The 26,142-nt window shown below is 36.9% G+C and overlaps 2 protein-coding genes across 2 annotated transcripts in view; both read right to left on the reverse strand.

Moving 5' to 3' along the window:
• Positions 1 to 26,142, reverse strand: part of NDUFA4 (NDUFA4 mitochondrial complex associated) — a 711,072-nt gene that overhangs the window by 639,922 nt on the left and 45,008 nt on the right. The window lies entirely within an intron of this gene.
• Positions 1 to 26,142, reverse strand: part of THSD7A (thrombospondin type 1 domain containing 7A) — a 495,713-nt gene that overhangs the window by 193,812 nt on the left and 275,759 nt on the right. The window contains exons 5-6 of the mRNA XM_050783030.1: positions 4,697 to 4,852; positions 3,152 to 3,364 (exon numbers count right to left, since the gene is read on the reverse strand). Coding sequence (XP_050638987.1) covers positions 3,152 to 3,364; positions 4,697 to 4,852 — 369 coding nt within the window. The remainder of the gene's footprint in view (positions 1 to 3,151; positions 3,365 to 4,696; positions 4,853 to 26,142) is intronic.

The raw sequence follows: 26,142 nt of genomic DNA on the forward strand, positions 1-26,142 counted from the left end.
CAGTACTCGATATCTGAAATAGCACACATGATATGGAAATATAGACAGCATCATATTTTTTTGTTTTTAAGCAGAGGACAAGGAAATATGGAAACAATATTTGATTTACACTCTCAAGTAAGGAATAATACTTTTTTCCCCTTGCTCCAGAGTCCAATAGCCTGGCTTTGTTCTGCCTCTAACAAGCCAATTTAGGAAACAAAATATTCTTGCCTTGCCAGATTTACACCTTTAAATGAAACATACTCAATATCAAAAAAATTAAAATAGGGCAGGTTTTGGGTTTTTTACAGGTATAACATCCTCTGATTCTCCAGATCACAGATCTTTGGAGTAGGTTCCTGCATTTGTGTTCAGAGACCTGGAATTGCAGATCTGATGATCTTTAATTAATGATCAATATTTGTTCTACTACATTGAAATGTTTCTCTCTTTTTGGAGAGTCTAATTGTCTTTTGTGCTCTCTTTTGTCTTGCAACTCTGTTACACCCCTCTGCCTTCTTCTCTGACAGAGAAGCTATGCAAAATTCCTCCTGGGGTATCTTGCAACCCTCCCCCAACCCTCCTCCTTAGAAGGCAAATGGAAAAATGAACAACAGCAGCAGCAAATCTTAATGATCACTGGGAGTCTGGACAAATAATATTTCAGAAAACAAATAGATTTTAAGTGTCTTGAGGTCATTAACAAAGTTGTGAAATTTGTGAGGAATGTGTGAGCAAAAAAGTCTTTTTATTATTTCTTCAGTTCACAGGCTTTAACGCTTCATGTCCCTAGTCAAGCTTTAACTGAATTATAAAACAAAATGTATAGCTGCAGCCCAGGCCTAGAGGTAGAGTCTGTACAACTAATCAACTTTAATTCCCTGGGCCCAATATAATTACAAAACAACGTTTGGTGCAGCTGCTAAACACTTACCAGGTGACCATATGATAATATCGGAGCAGTATTTACAAGTCTCCAGCTTTTTGTTTTATTCTATCAGCCCAATTATGTCTCAGTTTATATACAAATTTGACTGGGTTCTAGGATTCATAATAAAAAAATAATTTTCTTGATTTTTTACATCCATGTAGCTGAAACAGCTAATGTATTAAGTTGTACTACAACTAATTAATGTCAGGAAATAAAAGTTAATGGTAGAAAAGATGTCCTGTAAAGGACAATAACGAATTGAGTATCAGTTGCATACTTACCTTTTTAAAATTAATTCTGTTTGTGATGTAGACAAAGCAAAACCAGCTCATGTGTATTGTGAGTTATCAATTTGCTTTTTAGGTTATAACACACATTGCCAATACAATTACACACATCTAACTCATACCTTTGCTTGCTTTTTAGCGTTTTTTCACAAGACAAGCTAGGAGGTAATATTTGCGTTGCAAAATAAGTTTTCCTTAACAAAATTAAAATAAGCCATTTATATTTTTTAAATAGCTGGCTCCTTTAGTCTATATAAAATATATTCCATTTGCACAAATACCAGGAAGATCATTGCACTAAGTGGACTAAATCTGATTTTTCATTGCATAACACTGAGGCAGAAGTGCCATGCAAAATTAACTTTTTAGCTTTTTGTTTCACTCAAAAACACTTTTCACAATACCTGAGACCCTAATTCCTCTATAGGTCTATGGAAGGACAAGAAAAATTGTTTGAACTGAGAAAAACGATCAAGTACTATTACTGAGGGAATTTAATATGACCATTACTGTTTTTACAGAAATTCAGAAGGTAACAGTATTGTGTAATCCAAATTAGGATTTAAAATGTGAGTAAGAGAGAAACAGAACATGCTTCTTTTGCTTTCTTTTCCTAACTGCTAATCTCTGAGTGTTACTTCCTTTTTTTGCCTCTCTTTATTGTAGAATAAGGAAGAGCTAAAGAGAGGACATATCACAGCAGGTTATGCTTATCATAGCAAAAAAGCAGAATATATAAAATTCATCATAAAAGATCTGGAGCAATGATCTTCTTCCCATTTCAGACTCAAGCACTGGTTCAGATTTTACCTAATACTATCTTGCATGACGGTATTAGACCCTGGACAAAGACAAAAGGCTAATTTCTCAGTAATAGCAGTGTCTGTCAGTCTCCCACCCCAGAGTGTCTTTCTTTATGACTGAACAGTGACTGAGTCACAAGAGGAAACAATTCTGCTTACTGGAAGAAAATAGGATGGAAAGAATTATGACGGTTACCAGATGTCCCAGTACCCCCAAGGGGGCACCAGAATGTTTCTGCATATGCTGTAAACAGCATAAACTGTCAACTATTGGACTCTGGGGTTTAGCACTCATGTTTCTCTGATGTGCAGAGTCATAGGATTCAAGAGATAGAGCAACCTTAGAGATGATCTTGTCCAGAGGTTTTAAAGTACGTCTGGAGGAGTCTTGCGGTTTGTGTGACTCAGGGATGACTTAGAGGTAAGGGGTTCTCCCCAATACAGTAACAGTACTCTTAGGAAGGAATGTAAAAATCTTAGCGCTAATATCAAGACAGTATATTTTATCAAACAAATATTAGTTATAAAAGTCCAAGGTTATTCCTGTGGCTGGGGAAAAGAATCTTTTGGAAAGCCACTATCCAGTGGCTCTAGGACATTCCTAAATAGGGGAGTCCTAGAGAGCAAAAGGTCAGTTCAGGAACTCTAGGCTGTGATGGACCTCATGGATTGCGAGCCTGGAAATGAAATGATAACACTAAGACATGATGTCAGGGAGGTTAAAAGAAAATACTTTTAGAGTCAAGTCAACCAATGCTTATAACCCTTCTTTGTTTACATTTCATTTTCATTTTTTTTTAAAGTCACTTTAAAAAGTTACCTTTCCTTGTTGTTGTTAAATTTGGCAATTTAATTATTACCCTAATGATAATTTAATTCTTATGTTATATGATCTGTTCTGTTTGCACATTTAACATTATCTTGCTACTATTCATGGATCCTCTCCACTGCCACCATTTCATTAAGGACAAAAGAGAGAAGGAGACAGGGAAAGCAGGCGGGGGGAGGGAGGGAGAGAGAAGCAGCTATTTCTACGTTTGTAAATGGAACCAGCTATAATGCGAGAAGACACAGGATTTTAATAGAAAGTAAAAACATATATGCAGGGTTGGACGTCCATAAAAACATAACAGACACGTCTTTCTTACCATCACTGTTGATGCACACAACCTCTTGAACTTGCGTGCCTGGACCACACTCCTTTCCATTATCTGGCTCGCAGTCTCCGAGTCTCACTGCTTTCCAGTCATAACACGCAGGCTCTTCACAGGGAATGGCTTCCAGTAAGTGAGGGCAGTTTCCAGTTCCCCCAGAGCCTCCAGTGGGCTCATTGGTTATGCGCCGCTTCCTCAGTTTGAAGCCTGAATTATGGGGGAAAGAAAAATCTATTGTTACCATCAAAGGTTGAGTATTTCAGAAAGTTGAACAAAACCTCAGGTTAAAGTTAGATAAGAGTGGGGGTAGAAGTAATTTCTGTTTTGAATCTCTGGTGTATCCCCAGACTGTAGCTAATCTGGGGTCATGAACCATTCATTAAATGAGTAAGTGAATGGATTAATGAACAGAATGAAAATAAATGAGAACCTTTGGTTTTAGCTTACTACCACAAAGGTAAGGCTAGAAATGTCGTATAGTACCTATCTCCCTTGTAGGGCATAGAAGAGTAGGGTGGGAACAGAAAGAGAGATAAATTTTGGTTGACTTGGAAGGTCTATAGCTATAGAATATTCGAAGAATGAGTGAAATTTCAAGCTATTTAGAAATATCGATTACCAGACAAAAGTGCTATTTTTCTTAAATCTTCAGCAATGTCACATGATTAAATTTGGAAATGAACTTCTAAGAAGTTGGATGGTTCCAGATAAACAATCTCTTTGAGGTTCTATTGATTTTAGACCCTCTGGGAATTTGAATTAGGAACATAAGCCATGTGGGCTCCAGTGTGAAATATTCAAAGTCCTGCTTTGTGCTTTCATAGCATCTAAGTGTTGCCCTTCCTGACAGGGTGTAACAAAATTAATAAGTCTATTTATTGCTATGTAAACATACTAGAATCACTAGAAGACTGGCCTTGGAAACAAAATAGAAAAATGTTTTTAATCACAAGATCATGTGAAAATTAACTCACCACGTCCACCATAAGAAAACCATTGCATTTATTCTATTCCTCTATCATTTGCATTATGACAGTAATACGGTTTTTACATTTTTTTCTTCAAAGTAATAAGCAGCTTTATTATTGGGCACTAGATATGGGTCAGGCACTAAACTAAGTGCTTTATGTTTATCTCATTGATTCCTTAGAGACAACCTGGATGGCAGATATTGTTACATCCCTTTTACAGATAAGGGGACGAAGGTTTAGACAAGTTAGCTAACTTATCTAAACAGTAAGGGACACAGTAGGTTTTTTCAACCCAGGCCTGACCCCACAGCTCATCTTAACCATTGCACTAAACTGTCTCAGATCCTCTCCATCATTTTGTCTAAATTAACAAGCATTTATGCCTATGTTCTTCTGTTTTAATCTTCTGGTACTATCACTGGAGTAGGTTTATTCATCTTTTGAAATTAAGTCTTTAGCCATTCTGGAAAATACCACAAACAAGGAATACAGAAGAGCATTTTAAAAATAATTCATGATTTGATACAACTGGTGGGTATAAAAGGCATGTCATGGTCACGTGACCTACCTTTTTTTCCTTGCTGATCATTACAGTTTTCATAAGTACAAGGTCCCCAAGCTGACCATGGTGAAACTTCACATTCAGTTGGACAAGGAATGTGGCACAGTTGTGTAGTATTAGGGATGGGGCCAGTGCATAATTTCAAGTCCACTGGCTTTGAGGCTAGAGAAAAATACAGACACATATTAAAAAAATAAACAAAAGGAAAACATATGGCCAGCAATACGATTTTTCTGTGTGTATGGAAAAGGAAAATCCTTAAAGAAGTGTTACCAAGATATCATTCCAATGCTTCTCAGCCACATCCTGAGAATAAAAAGAATGAATGGAAATAAAAGAGGCAGGATAGTGTAGTCAAAGGAAACTGGAGATGTCTTGCAAATTGTTTGATTACCAGTTTTACCACTAATTGGTCATGCAACTGAAAATTCTGAATGTAACTTTCCTAGTCTGCAAAATATTCCTTAAGGTTAGATCTAAAATTCTACAGCAATATTCTAAGAAAGTAAAAGAAAACTTTAGAGGACCAAACACAATAGGAGGGGGACTATAGCTTTAACATACATGAAAAAAATGTCCACTGAGTAGTTCCTGGTGGAGCACTCTCCCATCTCTTTTGGTTCACAGAGATTGAGAGGTAAGATGAAGAAGGATCTCAAATGGGGGCTACTCTTTGTACCACCAGCTACAGTACTCACTGTACTCACTGAATTATTTCCAAAACATCTAAATAATAATATATTATCTGCAAATGTGACACAAATCTAGTAAATGACAAGTTAATGGGTGCAGCACACCAACATGGCACATGTATACATACGTAACAAACCTGCATGTTGTGCACATGTACCCTAGAACATAAAGTATAAAAAAAAATCTACTAATCAGTAAGGATACTAATTTATAATTATCTACATTTGTTCATAAGTTGACCAATAAACTGTGGATAAATGTTGCTTGTCCTTGCTTCTTTTTTGTTTTTTTAATGCCTGCAGTTTGGCTCTTTTGTATATATTTGACAGTTAAGGTCAATACATGTCCATAGTTCTGGATATAGAACTAATTAAAAATGACTAACTGATGAAAAGATATGTAAAACTATATGGAAAGAGGAAGAGAATCAAGTTCAGCTGTATAATATCTACCTATCTATATAATATCTGTCTGTCTGTCTATCTCCTGACAGCCATAGTTGCTTTTGTTTTTAAAAAATTTTAATATGTGGTCAGGCATGGTGGTTCATGCCTGTAATCCCAGCACTTTGGGAGGCCGAGGTAGGCAGATCATGAGGTCAAGCGATAGAGACCATCCAGGCCAACATGATGAAACCCCGTCTCTACTAAAAATACAAAAATTAGCTGGGCATGTTGCTGCACACCTGTAGTCCCAGCTGCTTGGGTGGCTGAGGCAGGAGAATCACTTGAACTTGGGAAGCGGAAGTTGCAGTGAGCTGAGATCACGCCACTGCACTCCAGTCTGGCAACAGAGCCAGACTCTGTCAAAAAAAAAAAAAAAAAAAAAAAAAAAAAAAAAAAAAAAAAAAAGATAATTATTTTGGTCATACATTTCCTGAATAATAGCTAATTCCTTTGTCACTCTGATAATTTGGTGAGCCCATTCTTGTAGAAAAAAATGACTTAAACAATGGATGCTTAGCTATTTCTCAATCCCCTGTGTGAAAGGACTATCAAATTCCAATTGCATGGGATTGCATGTAGAAGCTCACAGAGAAATTAAAAATTTTAAACTATATTTTCCTAACTTTTAAATGAAAGTACTATGTCTGTTTGTAGTTTAAACTTGAAGACAAATTGTAAGCACTTTTACAATCATGTAAGTTTTCACGCACACAAGCACAGTCATAAATGCTATCTAAAGCCTATCACATTGATTCCTTACTGCCAAACTTTTTGTTCTGAAAAGTATTCTGCCAATTTTATGTCTCCTTTTCTCTACTAGTAGTCCTTATCTCTCTCTCCATATCTCCCCTACTTCTTCACCCCCACCACTCCCACACTCGCCACTACAGTGAAAATAAATAACTGGGCACTAATTGGCTTAGTATGAGCACAGTGAGCATTCTCATTGAAGTTCATCAGGATTGCTGTTTATGTGCATCCTAACAGCAGCCAAAGCCAAAAATGGTTAATTTTATTGCTTTCCAGTAGCAAAAGTGTTTGGCACACTGATGACAGAAAATATAGAAATAAATGGTTCACTCTGAATATAAAAAATAACAACATCAATGATAAGTACTTCACATAAAAATGGATTCTTTTAAAGACATGTATAGGCAGAAGAGTCTATACTACATAGCAAATTAGCTGCAAATTAACATAAATAATGATTTTTACTTATGGAAACTTTCAGAGTACCTAATTTAAAATGAGAAGTTTTGGGTAAGAGACCTCAAAATCTCAATTTTTTTCCTTCAATTGGTGAAAAGTCATTTTAAATCTTGCTGCAATTATATTGTTTTTGAAATAATAATTTATTTAAAATAAAATTTACTGGGTATGAAATTGTGAGGAATCTTAGGGTCTGAATTTATTTTATATATAAGGTTGAAAACTTTAGGAAGCAAACATTGTTTTATTAAGAAAACAGGTTAAGCAAGATGGCTGACAGAAAAAGCTTCCCCCACCAAAAGACCAGCCCATTAAGAAGACCTGCACCCTCCAACCAGATCTTCAGAAGGATGGCATTGAAAGTGGACAGAGGGAGAACATAGAACCTGGGATAAAGAAGAGGAAGCTGGGAACTCTGCACTGGGCTACTGAGCATCAAGATTCATCCCTGTTCCTGAGGGGCTCCTGGGAAAGGGATGAATTAAACAGGCATGGAATGGCCCACTCTTGCCACGGACCCCAGAATCCTAGCTGCAGGGGAACCCACTCCCCACACAGACATTTGAGTTTGCAGAGAGAGCTTATCAGAGAGTTATCAGGGACAGGACTCTAATATGTGCAGAATTCAGAACGTTTGACATAGAAATAGCTGCAGTAGAGCATGGCCAGACATGCCCATTTCCCAAGGCTCACTACATTCTTCAAGGTGGCTTTGGCCTTTGTTGACTGTAGGACACGAACACAACATAACTTTCTTCCCCATGGCACAGGCCCAGTCTGATCTGAGCACCCCCTATCTTTCAGCCTGTCCCAAGGTAACTGCCTGGCCTTGCCCACTTGCAGTACAATCTCAGATGCCCAATGGGGGTGCTTTCCAGAAGCTGCTACCATAACTCCTTCATTGGTAGGCACCACCTAACCATTAGAGAGCTGCTGCAGATGGGCCCTCCCCAGCATGCTCCTGCCTGCAGCCTTCCCCAACCACTGTTCCAGGGCCCACCACACTGCTGTTGCTCTGCTGTTGCTGGCACGCACACGCGCGAGTGAGCGCGCACACACACACACACACACGTGGACCCTGCCACACTGCTGCCCTGTAGTTGATGGCATGCATGCACAAGTGTGGACCGCATTGTCACCACCCCAATGTAGTGCTTTTGCCAGCACCCTCCATCAGAGTATTGCTGCTAGCTGACCTCAGCCCTTGCAGCACAGCAGGTGCTTAACCTTGAGGGGCCAGAGAACAAAGCCATGGGCCTGGTCTGAGGTCCCCAGTGTGCTGAGCTGAGCCTGGGCCACCTGAAATCACCCAGAAATGAAGCCAGTTGACCAAACCCAATTTATACCACTGTCAAACCCTCAAGGACATCAAAGAATATAAAGCAATAAGCCCCATTCAACAGACAGCAGTTTCAAAGATTTAAGGAACATCAGCCCACATAGAGAGAGAAAAACCAGCACAAGAACACTGAGAACTTAAAAAGCCGCAGTGTCTTATTACATACAAATGACTGCACTAGTTCCCCAGTGCTGGTTTTAAACCAGGCTGAAATGGCTAAAATGACAGAGATGGAATTCAGAGTCTGGATGACAATGAAGATCACTGAGATTCAGGAGAAAGTTGAAACCCAATCCAAGAAATCTAAGGAATCCAGTAAAATGATATAAGAGCTAAAGATGAAATAGCCATTTTAAGAAAAAAACAACAACAACCGATCTAATAGATCTGAAAAGCTCACTATAAGAATTTCATAATACAATTGAAAGTATTAACAGCAGAATAGACCAAGCTAATGAAGAAATCTCAGAGCTTAAAGAGTGGTTCTTCAAATCAAATCAGACAGACAAAAATAATGAAAACAAATTTTAAAAAATGAAATGTGGAATTACGTGAAATATGGGATTATGTAAAGAGACTAAATCTATGACTCACTGGCATCCCTGAAAGAGAGTAAGGAAATTCATTACTACCAGACCTGCCTTACAAGAGGTCCTTAAGGGAGTGCTAAACATGGAAATGAAAGACTGTTACTAACCACCACACACACTTAAGTACACAGACTATTGACACTATAAAGCTACTACAAAATCAAATCTAGACAACAACTAGCTAATATAATGACAGAATAAAATCTTCACATATCAATATTAATCTTGAATGTAAATAGGCTAAACACTCCACTTAAAAGGCACAGAGTGATAAGTTGAATAAAGAAGCAAAACCCAACTGTATGCTATCTTAAGAGACCATATTACATGCAATGACACTCATAGGCTCAGAGTAAAGGGATGGAGAAAACTAACATATCTGGGACCTAAACTTCACACTTGATCAAATGAAACTAACAGACCTTTACAGAACATTCCATCTAACAACAGAATATACATTCTTCTCATTGGCGCATAGCACATACTCTAAAATTGACCATATACTTGAACATAAAGCAATTCTTAACAAATTCAAAAAAACAAAACAAAATGACAACAACAAAAAACAAATCATATCAACCACACTCTCAGACCGTAGCACAATAAATACAGAAGTTAATACCATGATGATCTCTCAAAAGCATACAATTACATGGAAATTAAAGCAATCTTCTTCTGAATGACTTTTGGGTAATCAATGAGATTTAGGCAGGAATCAAGAAATTCTTTGAAATTAATGAAAACAAACATACAACATACCAGACTTTCTGGTACACAGCTAAAGCAGTGTTAAGAGGAAAGTTTACAATACTAAATGCTCACATCAAAAAATTAGAAAATTCTCAAATTAACATAAAATCACACTTAGAGGAACTAGAAAAACAAGAGGAAAGCAACACCAAAGCCAGCAGTAGACAAGAAATAACCAAAAACAAAGCTGTGCTGTAGAAAATAATGTAATAAAAATCCACACAAAAATATTGACCAAACCAAAAGTTGGCTTCTTGACAGAATAAATAAGATTGATAGATTGCTAGCTAGAATAATACAGAAAAAAGAGAGAAGATCCTATTAAACATAGTAAGAAATGACAAAGGTGACATAACTACCGACCCCACAGAAATACAAAATACCCTCAGAGACTATTATGATACCTCTATGCACACAACCTAGAAAAAATATAAGAAATGGATAAATTCCTAGAAATATACAACCTCCAAAAATTGAACCAGGAAAAAAACTGAAACCCTGAACAGGCATATAACAAGTTTTGAAGTTGAATCAGTAATAAAAAACCCCTACCACCAACCACAAAAGGGCCTGAGTAGACAGATTCACAGCTGAATTCTACCATTCATATAAAGAAGAGCTAGTGCTAACCCTACTAAAACTATTCCAAAAAAGTAAGAAAGAATCCCTCCTTAACTCATTCCATGAGGCTAGAATCATTCTGATACAAAAACCTGGCACAGACACAACAACAAAAAAAGAAAACTTTAGGCCAAAATCCCCGATGAACAGAGATGCAAAAATCCTCAATAAATACAAGCTAACCAAGTCGAGCAACACATCAAAAAGATAAAACCACCACAATCAAGTTGGCTTTATTCCTGGGACAAATTGGTTCAATATAAACAAATAAATATGATTTATCATATAAACAACTAAAAACAAAAATCACATTATCTCAATAGATGTAGAAAAGTCTTTTGACTCAGCATCACTTCATGTTAGAAACCATCAGCCAACTATGTGTCAAAGGAAAATACCTAAAAAAATAAGAACCATCAATGACAAACATACAGTCAATATCATACTGAATGGACAAAAGCTGGAAGTTCACCTTGAGAACTGGAACAAGACAAGAATACCCAGACAACCTACACAATGGGAGAAAAGTTTCGCAATCTATCCATCTGAAAAAGGTCTAATATCCAGAACCTACAAGGAACTTAAATTTAAAAGAAAAAAATAAAACATTGAAAAGTGGGAAAGGACATGAAAAGACACTTCGTAAAAGACGACATTCATGCAGCCAACAAACATATGAAAAATGGTTTAACATCACTATTCATTAGAGAAATGCAAATTAAAACCACAGTGAAATACCACCTCATGCCAGTCAGAATGGCTGTTACTAAAAAGTCAAGAAACAACAGATGCTGACAAGGTTGTGGAGAAATAGGAACGCTTTTATACTGTTGGTGGAAATGTAAATTAGTTCAGCCATTGTGGAAGACAGTGTGGTGATTCCTTAAAGATTTAGAACTAGAAATACCATTTGACCCAACAATCCCTTTACTGGGTATATACCCAAATGAATATAAATCATTCTATTAGAAAGATACATGCATGCTCATGTTTACTGCAGCACTGTTCACAATAGCAAAAACGTGGAATCAACCCAAATGCCCATCAATGATAGACTGGATAAAGAAAATGTCATACATATACAATATGGAATACTATGTAGCTATTAAAAGGAATGAGATCATGTCTTTGAAGGGACATGGATGGAGCTGGAAGCCATTATCCTTAGCAAACTAATGCAGGAAAAGTAAACCAAATACTTCATGTTTTCACTTGTAAGTAGAAGCTGAACAATGAGAACACATGGACACAGGGAGGGGAACAACATACACTAGGGCCTTTTGGGGGAGTGTGGTGAAGGAGAACATCAGGAAAAATATCTAATGTATTCTGGGCTTGATACCTAGGTGATGGGTTGATAGGTGCAGCAAATCACCATGGCACACATTTACCTATGCAATGAACCTGCACATACTGCACATGTACCCCAGAACTTAAAATAAAACAAATGAATGCCCACTCTCATCACTCCTATTAAACATAGTACTGGAAGTTTCAGCCAGTGCAATCAGGAAAGAGAAAGAAATAAAAGGCATCCAAATAGGAAGAGATAAGGTCAAACTATCTTTCTTTACAGATGATATGTTTTTATACCTAGAAAACTCCATAATCTCTGCCCAAAGGCTCCTAGACCTGATAAGACACTTCAGCAAATTTTCAGGATACAAAATCAATGTACAAAATTCAGCAGAATTTCCATACACCAATAACATCCAAGATGAAAGCCAAATCAGGAATGCAATCTTATTCACAATAGCCACCAAGAGAATAAAATACCTAGGAACACAGCTAACCACGGAGTGAAAGATCTCTAGAATGAGAATTACAAAACACTGCTCAAAGAAATCAGAAATGACACAAATACAAGGAAAAACATTCCACACTCTTGAATAGTGATATGGTTTGTTTCTCTGTCCCCACCCAAATATCATTTCAAATTGTAATACCACATGTCAAGGGATGGACCTGGCAGGAGGATTGGATCATGGGGGCACTTTCCCCCATGCTATTCTCATGATAGTGAGTTCTCACAATATCTGGCGATTTAGAAGTGACACTTCCTCCTTTGCTGTCTCTTTCCTGCCATCTTGTGAAGAAGGTGCTTGCTTCTCCTTTGCCTTCTGCCATGACTGTAAGTTTCTCAAGGTCTTCCCAGCAATGTGGAACTGTGAGTCTATTAAACCTCCTTTCTTTAAAAAGTACCCAGTCTCAAGTAATTCTTTATATCAGTGTGAAAATGAACTAATTCAGATAGGAAGAAGCAATATTGTTAAAGTGGCCATTCTGCCCAAAGCAATTTGCAGAATCATTGCTATTCCTATCAAACCACCAATGACATTTTTCACAGAATTAGAATAATTATTCTAAAATTAATATAGAACCAAAAAGTAGCCTGAATAGCCAAAGCAATCCTAAGCAAAAAGAACAAAGCCAGAGGCATCACACTCCCCACTTCAAACTGCACTACAAGCCTGTAGTAATCAAAACAGCATGGTTCTAATTCAAAAACAGACACGTAAATCAAGGGAACAGATTAGTGAATCCAGAAACAAAGCCACATACTTATAGACATCTGATCTTCAACAAACTCAACAAAAACAAGCAATACAGAAAGGACTCCTAATTCAATAAGTTATCCTAGGATAACTATCTAGTCATATGCTGAAAATTGAAACTCTACCCCTTCCTTTCACCATATATGAAAATCAACTCAAGATAGAGTAAAGACTTAAATATAAGATCTAATACTATAAAACTCTAGAAGAAAATCTAGGAAATACCATTCTGGACATACGCCCTGGCAAAGATTTCAGGATGAAGACTCCAAAATCATTTGCCACAAAAAGAAAAATTAACAAATGAGACCTAAATAAACTAAAGAGCTACTTCTGCACAGCAAAAGAAACTATCCACCAAGTAAACAGATAACTTACAAAGTGAGAGAAAATATTGCAAAGTATGCATCTGACAAAGGTCTAATATCCTGAATCTACAAGGAATTTAAACAAAAAATAACCCCATTAAGGAATGGGCAAACTATAATACATGAATAGACACTTCTCAAAAGAAGACATACACATGGCCAACAAACATATGAAAAATTGCTCAACATCACTATTCATCAGAGACAATCAAATCAAAACCATGAGATACCATCTCATACCAGTCAGAATGGCTACTATTAAAAAGTCAAAAAATAACAGAAGCTGTCAATGTTTCTAAGAAAAGGGAACACTTATACACTGCTAGTGGGAATATAAATTAGTTCAGTCACTGTGGAAAGCATTTTGGAGATTTCTCAAAGAACTTAAAACAACTATCATTTGACCCAGCCATCCTACTACTGGGTATATAACCGAAGGAAAATAAATCAGTTTACCATAAAGACATATGCATGCACATGTTCATCACAGAACTCTTCAAAACAGCAAAGATATGGAATCAACCTAGATGCCCATCAACAGTGAACTGGATAAAGAAATGTGGTACAAAAAAGAAAGAAATCATGTTATTTGCAGCAACATGGATGGACCTGGAGGTCATTATCCTTATTCAAATTACTGCATGAACAGAAAACCAAATACTGCATGTTCTCACGTACAAGTGGAAGCTTGTAAACACCAACACAAAGTAGGGAAAAACAGACACCAGGGCCTACTTGAGGGTGTAAGGTGGGAAGAGGGTGAGGATTGAAAAACGACCTATTGAGTACTATGCTCATTACCTGGGCAATGAAATAATCTAGACACTAACCCCATGACTCCCCATTTACCCATGTAACAAACCTGCACATATATCCCTGAACTTCAAAGCTGGGTGGAGGCGGGGGGAAACATACACACACACTCCCAATCCCTAATTTAAACAAGCAAAGAAAGGAAACAGGTTAAAACATTGTGCTTTTACTTCATGGCCACCTTTTTTTTTTTCTTTTAAAAAGTTTTATTTTAGCTTTTGGTGTATTTTCAATAAATTAAATGGAATAATCAGCCACAAAATTTTGAGCTACAAAAAGAGAAATGTGATGAATAAAGGCTCAAGGAAGTATTGATACAGGAGTTAACAAAAAATTACTTAGGATTGTGAGGGTACAGAAGTCCTTGGTAAGGTTTCCGTTTTAATGAAAAGCAGCCCCGAATCATTTTCCTTTTTAACAAAGAACAGCCTGTAAAACTGAGCTGCAGACATAGAAGCTGGCGGTTGTGCCAATCATGTTTAAAATGGCAGCCCCATCTTCCCTTCTCTTTATCAGCCCCGTACGTGTACAGTAAGGAGCAGACAAGATGGTACCGATCAACAGGAGAGTTCATTTGCATAATAAGATTAGGACTGAGAGGCCAGCCTTCCCTTAAGCTATGTAAACATCACACCTAATCAAACCAATCTGTGAGCCCTGGGTAAATCAGACACTGCCTCCTCAAACCTGACTATAAAATCCAGCACATCCCCCGCCCTCAGGTCTTTTCCACTCAGATACCCCTCTCTCTCTCTAGAGAGGGAGATGTTTCTCTTTCTCTTCTCTTCTGCCTATTGAACCTCCAATCCTAAACTCATGTATGTCTGTGTCCTAAATTTTCCTGGCACGAGACGACAAATCCCAGGGTATATACCCCAGACGACATAGCTGCTTCAGTATTGCTGAAACAAAGTGTTCCTGAGGGTTGCTCAGCTGCTAAGCCCATCAAATCAACACTGACATAATTCTCAAGAAATGATTTCTACTTACAGTTGTCCCTGTGTACACATAAGCTTTTTTTCATTAATCAAGGAAACATAGGGAAGAATACCTGCTATGTATAATTCTATTCCTTTGGTGATTTTCATTATAGGTTTTCTTGAAATAGAGCACGTATTGATCAGTATAAATCATAGATCCTACCTGAGTTCCTCAAAAACTGTAAGACAATTACTTCTCTGCAATTGCCCAAGAGTTATTTGGAATCAGTGTGATTCAATGAACGAAGTAAAGGACAGACCTAGAAAAAATTACTGACTTTCAGTTTATACTGATTTCAATTTTCCAGAATGGCCCAGTTCTTACTCTTGTATAATTTACTATGTAAGAAATGGCTCTTCATCCAATACAGATTCCAAAGAAATACATATTAAACTTTAAGAAGACTTCCTTTTGATTTCTCAAAATAATGGAGAAATTTTATTGTTCTTAAGTAATTTAAAGGGGATTTAAATAAATGTATATTCAATGCTTCACAAGGTCACAAAACAATGTCTAAAGTTTTCTGAAATTTCCAAAACAAATTTTAAAAATGAGGCTGATGCATTTCTGTGGTTCTGAAAAATTCTTGTGTTTTGAATGTTTATGGTTCTGAAATATTGTTTTGAATGTTTAAGCTCTACGAATGGAAAAAAATAAAAATAATCTTAACACTTCTTTTTCTATCAATATGGCCAATGAAGTATTTGGAAGATACACCTACTATATAACCTCTAAATATAGTTTATATATCTTATAAATTGTATCTATAATTTTTAAATTAAATGTTTTGAGATAATTGTAGATTGACATGAAATTATAATTTGACAGCTTCTATATATCCTTTTTCCAGTTTCTCCCATAGGCAAGATTGTATAAATATAGTACAATATTACAGCCAGAATATTGACATTATTATAATCAATGCACTTTGGTTGTATAGTGTTCCTGCAAACTTCATGTCTACCAGAATCTCAGAATATAACCTTATTCAGAAATAAGGCCTTTGCAAATATAATTAGTTGAAGAGATCTTAGTGGCTTTCAGTTTATACTGAGATTTCGATTTTCCAGAATGGCCCAGTTCTTACTGTTGTATAATTTACGATGTAAAGATTAAGGTGGTCTTAAATCCAATGGGTGGTGTCCTTGTAAGAAGGCCATGTGAAGGCATACAGAGAAGCACCATGCTTAACGAAGACAGAATTTGGAATGATGCAGCTACAAGCCAAGGAGCACCAAGGATTGCCAGTAGACCATTTGTTGCAGTGTTAGGGGACAAGCATTCAGTCTTTGACCATTAAGTATAATGTTAGCTATAGGTTTTCTTAGGTGTTATTAAGATGAGGATGTTCTCCTGTATTCCTTTTTCTGAGAGTTTGTTATGAATGGATGTTAAATTTTGTCAAATAGCTTTTGCTGTATTGATTATATTTTTAGTTTGTTAAATTGGTTAATTGCATTGACTAACTGTTTAATATTGAAGTATCCTTGCATCCTTGAATAAACTGCAGTGTTATAATTTTTGTTTCAACCAATTTAGAAAACTCAAGTGAAGGAAAGCCTATTATATTTAGCCACACTTTGTTTACCCACTCTTTCTCCTTTCCTGATATTCCAAGGTTTCTTCCTCTAATCTTTCCTTTTTATTTAGTGAACTTTCTTTAGTTATTCTGTTAGGGTAAGTCTACTGGTAACAACTTCTCTTAGTTTTCCCTCATTAAGAATGTCATTATTTTTCCTTCATTCTTGAAGGATATTTTCTCTGAGTATTGAATTGTGAGTTGACAGTTCTTTTCCTTTAGCACTTGAAAAATACGATAGTACTTTATTCTGACCTATATGGTTTCCGGTTCACTGTCATTTAATTTTTTTTTTCCCCTGTAGTAAGGGTATCAATTTTCTCTGGGTGCTTTCAAATATTTTTATCTTCAGTTTTCAGATTTTTATTATGTCTTGGCATGTATTTCTTCAGGTTTAACTTATTTGGAATTCATCCAGCTTCTTTAATCTATAGCTGTATGCTGCTTACAACATATGAGAAGATTTTAGCCATTATTTCTCTGAATACTTTCTTTTTTTTTTCCTTTTACGCTCTGCCCTCTTTCTCCTCTTCTTCTGGAATTCCATTGACATGAATGTTAGATCTTTTGTTACAGTTCCACAGGTCTCTGAAATACTTTTAGTTTTCTTCCCTTATATTTTTTTCTGTGTTGTTCGGATTAGGTAATTTTGATTATTCTGTATTTTAGTTCTTTGAGTCTTTCCTCTCTCCCCTCCATTATGCTGTTAGACCCATACAGAGAGCTTTTTATATCTGTTATTATATTTTTCAGATCTGCAATTTCTACTTGGTTCTTTTTTGCATCTTCAATTTATTTGCTGAAGATTTCTATTTGTTTCAAACATGCTCATAACTGTTGAAAGATTTTCATCATGGCTTCCTTATATCTTGTTGGATAATTCTAACATCATCATCTCAGTGTTGGCCAGTATTTATTTATTGTCTTTTTTTTTCATTGAATCTGGTAACTCCCTGGTTCTTGGCATAAGGAGTGACTTGATTGAAACCCAGACATTTTTGCTTTATGTCACAAGACTCTAGATCTTTTAAAATCCTTTCTTTCTTTCAAACTGGCTTTTTATGACCCTGCTCCAGAATGTAAAAAGGGTATATGTGTGCCACATTGTTACTGCAAGGTGAAGGCAGAAGTCCAGGTTTCTTAATCTCCATTGATAACATGCACACTTATGTTTATTGTGGCACTATTTACAATAGCAAGACTTGGAACCAACCCAAATGTTCATCAATGATAGACTGGATTAAGAAAATGTGGCACATATACACCATGGAATACTACGCAGCCATAATAAAGGATGAGTTCATGTCCTTTGTAGGGACATGGATGAAGCTGGAAACCATCATTCTCAGAAAACTATTGCAAGGACAAAAAACCAAACACTGCATGTTCTCACTCATAGGTGGGAACTGAACAATGAGAACACTTGGACACAGGAAGAGGAACATCACACACTGAGGCCTGTCATGGGGTGGGGGAAGGGGGGAGGGATAGCATTAGGAGATATACCTAATATAAATGACAAGTTAATGGGTGCAGCACACCAACATGCCACATGTATACATATGTAACAAACTTGCACATTGTGCACATATACCCTAGAACTTAAACTACAATTATCTATTTGTCAACTACAATTACCTATTTGTCAAACAAACAAAGAGGAACCTCTAGTTACTTCTATGTGGTTGTGTGTACTGGTTGCCCAGTTGTTTTCGCTAACATTGTGGGGGTGGGGAGCACTTTACCAGATAGCAACTATCAGTGATGGAAGTGTCAGTTCCCTACTCGGCCTTCTCTGACACCACCTAGTGGGAGTGTTGAGCAACTCATTACAGTATCACAAGGGCGAAAACAGGTTCCCATCAGCCCTTTGCTGATGTGGGTGAGGGTATGGCCATGTTATTTTTATGTGTTTTTGGCTGGGTAGAGTGGTTATTGTCTAAAATTTTGAGTCTTGCTAAATTAGTCTTTTATTTGTCCTTTGGCTAGAAAAAGCAGGAATTTGTTAAGAGTTTTTACAAATCTGTGTCCACTGATGTTTCTGGGTTATTGGCTTCTTTAGCTCCAACCTTCAGATGTGGGAGGTAAAAAGAAAACCAAGAGAACTAATCACCTTGTCATTTTTGGGCCTTGACATATCCAGCTTATCTGCCTTCTTCTCTCCAACTTTCAAAGTCTTTTTATGGTTTGTTTTCTATACAACTTCCAGGGAATATTTTTTAAGTTAGTGGCAAATATAGGACAAAGTACATCTCCTCTGTCTTTCTGAAAGTTGAAGTCTGTGTCTTGTTTTAAAAATAAAGCCTTTTATTATACAACTGGTATCATAAGAAAAATCCTCAGAGGACCCCCGAAATCTACAACATAAACCCGATCTACTGTAGTACCACAGTCCTAAATATGGCCGGTCTCCTGGTGAATTACTAATCCCAAGTCACAGAACTTTCTGTTTTAATGGCTACTGGGAAACCTAGCATTGCATATCCAGGGATCTTTAATTATCAGGGGCAAAGGAAGTTATTTTCAGACAGAAAATGGAAGTTTTACTATACTAGATCATAATTAAAGAAATTTCTAAAGAACTTATTTCTCATAAAAAACAAAGTCATCACATAACTAGGGTCTAAAATTTCAGAGAGAACAGTGGTTAGAGAAAAATATCAAATAAGAGTAAAATTGAGCACTGATTGTAAAATAATAATTGGAAAAGTGTGAAAGGCAGAATGGTCAAAGGTTCTATGCCTTAATCCCTGGAACTTGTGAATATGTTATCTTACTTGGCAAAAGGGACTCCACAGATGTGATTAAAGATTTAAAACCTGAGATGGGGAAAGTGACCTGAAGTATCCAGGCGGACCCAATCTAATTATATTATTACTTAAAAGGAGAGAACCTTCCCGAGTGCATTAGAAAGATGAGATGGAAGAAAAAGGAGTGGAGAGACATCCAAGTATAAAAGGTACTTGATACGCCATTGCAGGGTTTGGAGAAAGGGGCCAGGAGCCAAGGAATGTGGGTGATTCCTAGAAGCTGGAAACAGTCCCCAGCTCACAATCAGAAAGGAGATGAAGATCTCAGTCTTCGAACTCGAAGGAACTGAATTATACCAACACTGTGAATGAGCAAGGAAACATCTCCTCCCCTAGAGCCTCCAGAAAGAAATGGAACCTTGTCAACTCCTTGATTTTAGCTTGGAGAGATGCATGCCAGACCTGTGACTTACAGAACTGTATGATAAGGTGTGAAGTTAGTGGTAATTTGTTATGGAAGCAGTAGAACACTAATATACACAGTTATAAATAATTGCAAGATAGAAGACGTAAAATACAAGACTACCTAATATGTAGGTTGGTGGAGGGTTGTAAGAGTAAAATATTCTTAGGAAGGTAAATACATTAATTACAGACTATATTCATTTGCGACTCCACCTTAAAATTTTAAGGTAATCCATATATATATATATAAATCCATATATATATAAAAATCCATATATATGTATATAGGATAAGGATGTATGACTTGTGAAATATGGGAAGTAGTGTAATAACTGTTGCAATAAATTTTAAGAAAGGCTAGAAAGGAGAAGCGAATAAAGTAGAAGAGAATAAAAGAAGATGGAAGAAATGATTGCAAAAGGCTAAAATTAACCTCTAACAGTCACATTATCAACTGAATAGGGAATTAAAACTAAAATAGCACATCCACTAGTCAGTCAAAACACTTTAAAGTTTGATAATACTAAGTGCTGGAGAAGACATAAAGCAGCCCAAACAGACGCTGCTGGTGGGAATTTAAGTTGTTTTGATCAAAATGTAAAATAATTTGCAATGTTCTAGTATGGTTGAAAAGATGTGCACACTTCTAGGTATATCCCATGGAAAACTATCAGACATTTATCTGAGAGATATTTATAAGAACTGTTATTGTATAATAGTATTGTTTATAATAGCAAGTATGTAGAAACAACTCATGTTCAATTAAAAGGGATTAGGTATTGAATAATAGGATGTCAAAACTATAGAGAAGTGGAAATAAGCTAGAGCATAATCACCAATATAAAATCCACATACATGTCATCAGAAAGTGAAAAAGCAAGCCGAAGAATATATTTTTAATGATACCATTCATATAAAGCTTTATTTTATTTTATTTTAATTTTTTTATTTTTATTTTTATTTATTTATTTATTTTTTTTGAGGTGGAGTCTCGCTCTGTCGCCCAGGCTGGAGTGCAGTGGCCGGATCTCAGCTCACTGCAAGCTCCGCCTCCCGGGTTTACACCATTCTCCTGCCTCAGCCTCCTGAGTAGCTGGGACTACAGGCGCCTGCCACGTCGCCCGGCTAGTTTTTTGTATTTTTTAGTAGAGACGGGGTTTCACCGGGTTAGCCAGGATGGTCTCGATCTCCTGACCTCGTGATCCGCCCGTCTCGGCCTCCCAAAGTGCTGGGATTACAGGCTTGAGCCACCGTGCCCGGCCTATTTTATTTTATTTAAAAAAAAATGTAGTATCATAAGGTTTTGGAATAAATGCATAAGTCCGAGGAAGAGGAAGGCAGTCACAAATATCAGGTACCTGACCTAACATTTTCAGTTAGGCCTGATGCTTTTAGGGGCTGGCCTGGCACTCACATCTATGACATGGTATTCTCCTGTTGAACATGAACAACTTCATAGGGCAGCATATCACATATTCTGTGACTATGATGGAGTGAGACAAAAAATAAGACTACATAATTTGTCTAAGCAAAAAGAAGGCCACTGTGAGAGCCCTCAAATATCAAATCTTTCCTTCTACCAGCTAATATAAATGAGTTCTGCTTCTTTACCAATTACAGTTTTAGTCTCCTTCCAGTGTTTTCACCTTCCAGATAAGGTTTATTTAGATACCCAGTCGGAGAATTATTCTTGCTCCCTTATAGCATTCAATCCATGCAAAGTCCATTTATTGAAACTCCTTAAAAAAATCATCTAATACATTATTTATAACACCATTACTGAAATCCTTACTGAGATGCCCATGGTTGCATTCTCTCCAGCTCCAATGAGTAACAAACCCAACTTGCTCAACTACAGGCGTGTTCCTGGTGGTTAATGGCTGAAAAGCATTGACAAGTGAAATATATAAAGAAAAACAAGGAATTACAAACAAATGTTTAGAAGAGGGTTTCCACTTATGAATGGAGTGAGATGTAATTTGTTTAATAACAAACAGATGATGGTGTTTACTACATGCCAGGAAATGTTACACTGTTCCAAGCACTTAACAGATATTAAGTTATTGAATTCTTACAAAACCCATGAGGTAGGTATTCCAGTTATCCCCATATATGGAAACCGAGTATGAAGTTGCCCTCAATTACATAGCTAAGAAAGTATAGATTTCAGATTCACATCCAAGCAGTCCGGCTCCATAGTCTTCAGTGTGTATGTACCTCTAATTACTACTCCATGTAATCTTGGAAGGGTACATGATGGGGTTTCAATAATATATGTCTAGCTAAATACATAGGCACACACATATGCATATTTAACATAGGTCATAATTAAAAATAAATTTAATGAGGGTTGTTAATATAGTGTCATAGTAACTTAATATATCTGAGGCTATCAAGATAATCACATATTAACCCTAGTGGTCTATCAGTGAAAATTATTCTGACTTTTGTGCTCCAGTTAGAAATGGAAATGAAATTTTCCTTCTGCTAGATATCAAGAACTACTTAATTATTATTAAAATGGGATATTCTGCACTTATACTGATAAATAGTAAGCACTTACATGGCATTTACTAGAGAAATTATTTTAGTCCTCACAGAAATTTCATGAAGTAGGCACAATTGTAATCCACATTTAAGAATTAAGAAACTGAGGCCAGGTGTGTTGGCTCATATCTGTAATCCCAACCACTTGTGAGACCAAGGCGGGTGTATTACCCAAGGCTAGGAGTTCAAGACCAGCCTGACCAACATGGCAAAACCCCCTCTCTACTAAAATTACAAAAATTAGCTGGGCATGGTGGCACACTTGGAAGGCTAAGGCACAAGAATTGCTTGAACCCAGGAGGCAGAGGTTGCAGTGAGCGAGGTCACAGCACTGCACTCCACCCTGGGCAACAGAGCGACTCTGCGTCAAAAATAAAATAAAATAAATAAGAAACTGATGCTCAGAAAGATTAAGTAATTTTCCCAAGGTCACAAAGTTAATTAGCAACAGCTGAAAGCTGACTTACCCACTGTGCTACACTATAATATGGCAGTTAGTAGAAGATATGTTCTTCCCCAGTTCCCACCCAGCTCCTGGACGTCTAGTACAGAGAATAGTTTGACTAGAATGACGTAAGTTTTCAAAACAGACTACTTGGTTATTTTATGTGGACCAGTGCAGAATCTGGTAGTGATATTCGTCTGAAAATGAATCCCCAGTATTTTACTTAAAAAGCAATTTATATTCTCACCCATTTTAAATATCTAATCTTTCAAAGCTAAATATTTTTTGTTCTAGGCTCTCAAATGTACAAATGTACATTTGAAAAATTTTCCTAAATCGTAAAATATATCTTTGGATTCTCAGACTATTTTGAATCAGAGATCTCACACAGTCTACTTCAGACCAATTTGAATAATGATATCCCTTTTCTATAGTCATTCAAAAGATATATTGGTGCTCAAAGGTTGAGTAAAATGCAATAAATTTAATAATTCATTCATCCATTTAGCAAAACAGCTGAGCATTTCAGGCACTCAAAACCTCCTGAGATGTATTTTTTTCCGTTGTCGTCCCTGTAAATCTACCTTTTTCTTAAATTAGCATTTTACTTCCTTAAACGAACTTATTTGATTGCTAATCCACTATTACAAGGAAATTCTCTTGGACTTAAATCTTAATATCTGTATAGGAACTGACAAACCTTTATTATTAAATATAAGGGTGCTTGATAACAAGAGATTCCAAAGGCCGACAAATGAAATTAGTTACAAATGGCTTTCTGTTCCCTTTTTATTTTTTTAAAAAATTTTTCAGTAAGTTAAAATAAATATTAAGCGCTTACTCTTTGCAAGGTCCTGCCATTATGTTAGGCATTATATGCCAAAGGGTGTTCTGGTGCCAGTGGCACTAGTGTGAGTTTTTGATGTTTTGTTTTTACTGTTTTGTCTTTCTTAGTTACTACAGGTGTGTGGTAGTAATTTCAGGTATATTTTACCAAAGCAGTTTTAAATTCAAGAAGGTTCTATGGATGATTTGGTCAAAGCTTACTTAGACCTTAGCTAGAGTCACTAAAAATTTCTCAGTAATTGGTGTCAAGCAAATAAAGAAAGCTTTTGTCCTGAAAATTAATCAAATTCAGTGTTACCAGTGATTGCTCAAAGCTTTTTGGAGATGTTCCTGTACTAAACCTGAATCATAGAAATTTCTTCGGCCGGGCGCGGTGGCTCAAGCCTGTAATCCCAGCACTTTGGGAGGCCGAGACAGGTGGATCACGAGGTCAGGAGATCGAGACCATCCTGGTGAACACAGTGAAACCCCGTCTCTACTAAAACTACAAAAAACTAGCCAGGCGAGGTGGTGGGCGCCTGTAGTCCCAGCTACTCGGGAGGCTGAGGCAGGAGAAGGCGTGAACCCAGGAGGCGGAGCTTGCAGTGAGCTGAGATCCGGCCACTGCACTCCAGCCTGGGTGACAGAACGAGACTCCGTCTCAAAAAAAAAAAAAAAAAAAAAAAAAAAAAAAGAAGAAATTTATTTCTTCTTGTCTTTCTCAGTCTGGTTAATATAATGGTGACATAAACCCCATCATACTTAAAAAGAAATATAACACATTGTTTTCAAAGCTCATACATTTATTCCTCAATCAATTTTGAGCCATATTTAAAACAATGCTTGAGAATTATCTCTTGGTATTTAATGTGCTTCAAAGCTCACTGCCAGTCCTTTTGAGCTACGATAACTCATTATTATTTTATTTTTGAGATGGAGTGTCCCTCTGTCTCCCAGGCTGGAGTACAGTGGCGTGATCTCAGCTCACTGCAACCTCTGCCTCTTAGGTTCAAGAGATTCTCCTGCCTCATGTTCCTGAGTAGCTGGGATTACAGATACGCACCACCATATCTGGCTGATTTTTGTATTTTTTAGTAGAGACACGGTTTCACCATGTTGGCCAGGCTGGTCTCAAACTCCTGACCTCAGGTGACCTGCCCTCCTTGGCCTCCCAAAGTGCTGGGAGAAGAGGCATGAGTCACTAAGTTATGGTTTTTGATTAGTCTTTTGTTCTTTTAAACTGAGACATTACATAGTTTATTTAGGCAGCATACATGAATTGTACTTAAGTTCATTTTCTATATCATAATCAGTATCTTCAGTATCCAATCAACTGCTCTGTGCAGTTCATGAATTGATAGCCATTATTTTCATCCCTGGCCATCCTGCTTGATCATAGATCACATCCTCTTTGCATGTGTTCATGCTTGCTGCTTGGATAACCTCTTGAATTGTGGTGAGGTCACAAATCAGATTTTTTAAAAAGTGTTTTTTCTTACACTAGACTATTTCAAAGCTAAGCTGTTCATTGGAGTGGTCACTGTCTTTGGAATTAGAACATTTTTACATAAACCTGTTTACTTTTCTGTTTATTCTTTTGGAGTTAGAGAAGTTCAAGGCTTGTTCTATTTTGGTTTACAATCGAATGAAAGATACACTGTATATATCAGACAAATTTAGATAAGGTTCCTTTCAAATATTCAAATAAAGAAATTTTTAAGTCCAGACTGAAATCAGAAGAGCATTCCTTTTTCTTTTCTCCTTAACTTTATATTCTAGTTTTAATTTCCCAATTATGGGTGTCGAAGACACTGCTGGTGGGGAGGGAGCTATCACGTGGACATGAACAGTGTTGTAACAGATAGGGACAAATCTCCAAGAAAGCCTTCTCCTCTACATAAGGGACTAAGCCCACCTTGCAGCTGATCTGCTGCCTGAATGCTGTGTGTTGGCAAATTAGGAGGATATTTGAGAGATGGGTCCTGACTGCCCTTGCCTTCAGCCTTCACTCTGCCAAGCTAGGTTGCCAGTGAGCCTTGCCAGAGTCCCTTCCTAATTCTCTTACGAATATTACTCAGTCTCACAGGGGTTGCTGCTTTGTCTTGGTGTCTGTTCCTCCAGTCTTATATAAATACCATCTTAGCAGACAAAAATTCCTCCCAGGGTCTAGCGTCTGGATGGACTGTCTCCTGATTTCAAGGACATGTATAGGGTTTTCCCTACTTGTATATTCATTGGCCATTTTAGGGAGTTCTAGAGAAAGGTCCATATGTCTATGCCCACAATGCCATATTGCCTAGAAAATAACTCCTCACGTCATGACTCAAATAAAATAGAACTGTGCTATTTTTTAATTATTTATAAACATATGTCAGATAATTTCTTTCACTGACCTTGTTTCATGTAAGATAAGAACACTTAATAGTGGGATTGTTCAAAATGTACATTTTCCTAACAATGTCATCATTGTTAGAAT

The sequence above is a fragment of the Macaca thibetana genome, chromosome 3 (assembly GCF_024542745.1).
Source record: "Macaca thibetana thibetana isolate TM-01 chromosome 3, ASM2454274v1, whole genome shotgun sequence".
Classification (NCBI taxonomy): Eukaryota; Metazoa; Chordata; class Mammalia; order Primates; family Cercopithecidae; genus Macaca; species Macaca thibetana.